The following is a 2,032-nucleotide window of genomic DNA, read 5'->3' on the forward strand; positions in this document are numbered from 1 at the left end:
AGACAGTTAAGAAAGGTATAGCTGGCATCTGCGATCTCCGCCATGCAGATGAAGGTGCAAAGGGCTCCACCTACCCTTTATACAGTATAAGTCAAGCGGCTTATCTGCCTGTCTATCTCTGTATCAAGCTATCAGCTTCACTTACCCTTGTATATCAGCCTCTGTAAATTGTTTTCTTTATCGACCTACCTGTACTCTAGCATTCTGTTTGAGTCTCGTCTCTCTACCAGCTATTCATAGGTATCTACCTAGCTATATAGAAACTTCAATGTATCCTGATATCTTCCCCCTTTATCAATTTCCGTATATGAATGAGCCTGAAGGCCGATGACGGAGCAAGAGAGAGACTAGCCCCCTCAGCTCATCTTCATTCTTCTGCTCTCTTTTCTCGCCAGTCTCCCTCCCTCTCCTACCCCTTGAAACGGATGAGTGCGATTACTCCGTCCTTTCCACAAAAAAACCCAAGAACTGAGAGCAGGAAAGATTTTCTACTCATAATACCAGCAGCAGATGTAGAGACTTTCCTTTCATAGCACTGTGTCGTCGGCTGTCTTTTTTCGTCATCGTGAAGAAGACGAAGCATGGGATGAATTGCTGACGGATTCTAAGAGAGTCACTCGGCAAACGCCGATGCCTTCGAGCCGTGCTTGATCCACAAAGAGTCACCTGTCTAGATTTCTTCGTTCTCTTCTTCTTTTCTTCCTGTCTCACGGGTTGCTTTCCTTAGAGTAGAGAAAACGGAAGTACGAGAAGATAAGGAATGTATGAAGAGGCGACTAAACCACTCCAAATGAAAGACGTCTTCCAACTATTCTGTCATCAAGGTGGCAAGCTACTTCCCTCCTCCCGTGAAGACGGCTTCTTTTCAAAGACTTCCTTTGCCGTCTACTCACTTCTGGAACTTCATCCACTTCTTTTTTCTCTTCTTCTATCTAATTCAGCACCTCCCCCGTCTGGGAAGGATGGTGCTGAGTGACATATCTTTATATCTCCATAGACCTACCGTACCCCCCTAAGAAAGTGCACGTAGAGCGAACGAGCAGACAGACAGACAGGTATCCTTCATATCGAGAAGGAGTAGATCTATCTTTCTTTAGGGAAGAAGAGAAGAGCGGTTTTGAAGGGAAAAAGAAGTAAAGAATTTGCTTGCCGTTTCTTCTCTAAAGAGAAAGATCTCCACTTGTCCTGTTCTGTCCGTTCGGCTTACTTACCACGTCCACGCAAACGGACGGGGAAGAAGTTCGAAAACTTTTCAGAAGGCCACAGAGCTGGAAGAATCGACCGGTAGAAGGAGTGAAGAGACTGTAAAGAAGAATGAAGAAGAACGAAGCCGGCATTGACCAAACAGATATAAACAACCATCATTTTCCTCCCGATCGATGAACACTCATGCGATGTGTAACAAGGACGCCTGACTGTTTCTTATCACTTCTCCCACCTTTCTTCTTCATACTGAGCCATCTTCGACAAGGAAAGCGGGGAGGGGTAGAGGAAAGAAGAACAGATTGATAGACAGGCTCAACACAGACTGATAGACTCGTGTACCCGGACCTCGTTCAGAGAACGGCGTCCTTCTTCAAACATAGGCTGAGATTTCCATGGGCATATCCATTCGCCGGCCTCTCACTATGGTGGATGGAATCTCCGAGATCTCCCGCAGTGGAAAAGAAGAAGTTGTCCCTAGAGATGCCTTCTCGCGCTCGGCCTCTATCGATTCATCTGTCCATCCCGTCTTTCCCCTTCTGCCTCCTCCTTGTTTCTTGCTTCTACACGTACGATGTATAAGAGATGTAGATTGCCTCGTCTGTTTGCAACATCTTAGTAGGAAAAGACAACTTCTATTACATTAATAGGTTTGTCTTCTTCTTGTTCACTTTCTTCCTTTCTCTCTTCTTATCTGTTCTTCTTGTCTTTTTCACGTTAAAGTAATTCTCAGGACCAATATCGGCTGACTTCACAAGTCGACGATAACGACTACAAGCCTCTCTCACTCATCACTCGCCTCTCCTTCCCTTCCACCTCTTTTCCTCCT

General features: G+C 45.5%; 1 protein-coding gene across 1 annotated transcript; it reads right to left on the reverse strand.

Moving 5' to 3' along the window:
• Positions 1-438: 438 nt before the first annotated feature.
• Positions 439-2,012, reverse strand: CSUI_004495 (uncharacterized protein). The gene has a single exon (XM_068064686.1). The coding sequence runs from the start codon at positions 1,335-1,337 to the stop codon at positions 1,161-1,163; it is 177 nt and encodes a 58-aa protein (XP_067923337.1). The 5' UTR covers positions 1,338-2,012; the 3' UTR covers positions 439-1,160.
• Between the last annotated feature and the right edge of the window lie 20 nt (positions 2,013-2,032).

Source organism: Cystoisospora suis (genome assembly GCF_002600585.1).
Source record: "Cystoisospora suis strain Wien I chromosome Unknown contig_2114, whole genome shotgun sequence".
NCBI lineage: Eukaryota > Apicomplexa > Conoidasida > Eucoccidiorida > Sarcocystidae > Cystoisospora > Cystoisospora suis.

What these genes read in the sequence shown, in the direction of transcription:
- CSUI_004495 (XM_068064686.1), bottom strand. Translation starts at nt 1,337, where the DNA reads ATGCCGGCTTCGTTCTTCTTCATTCTTCTTTACAGTCTCTTCACTCCT.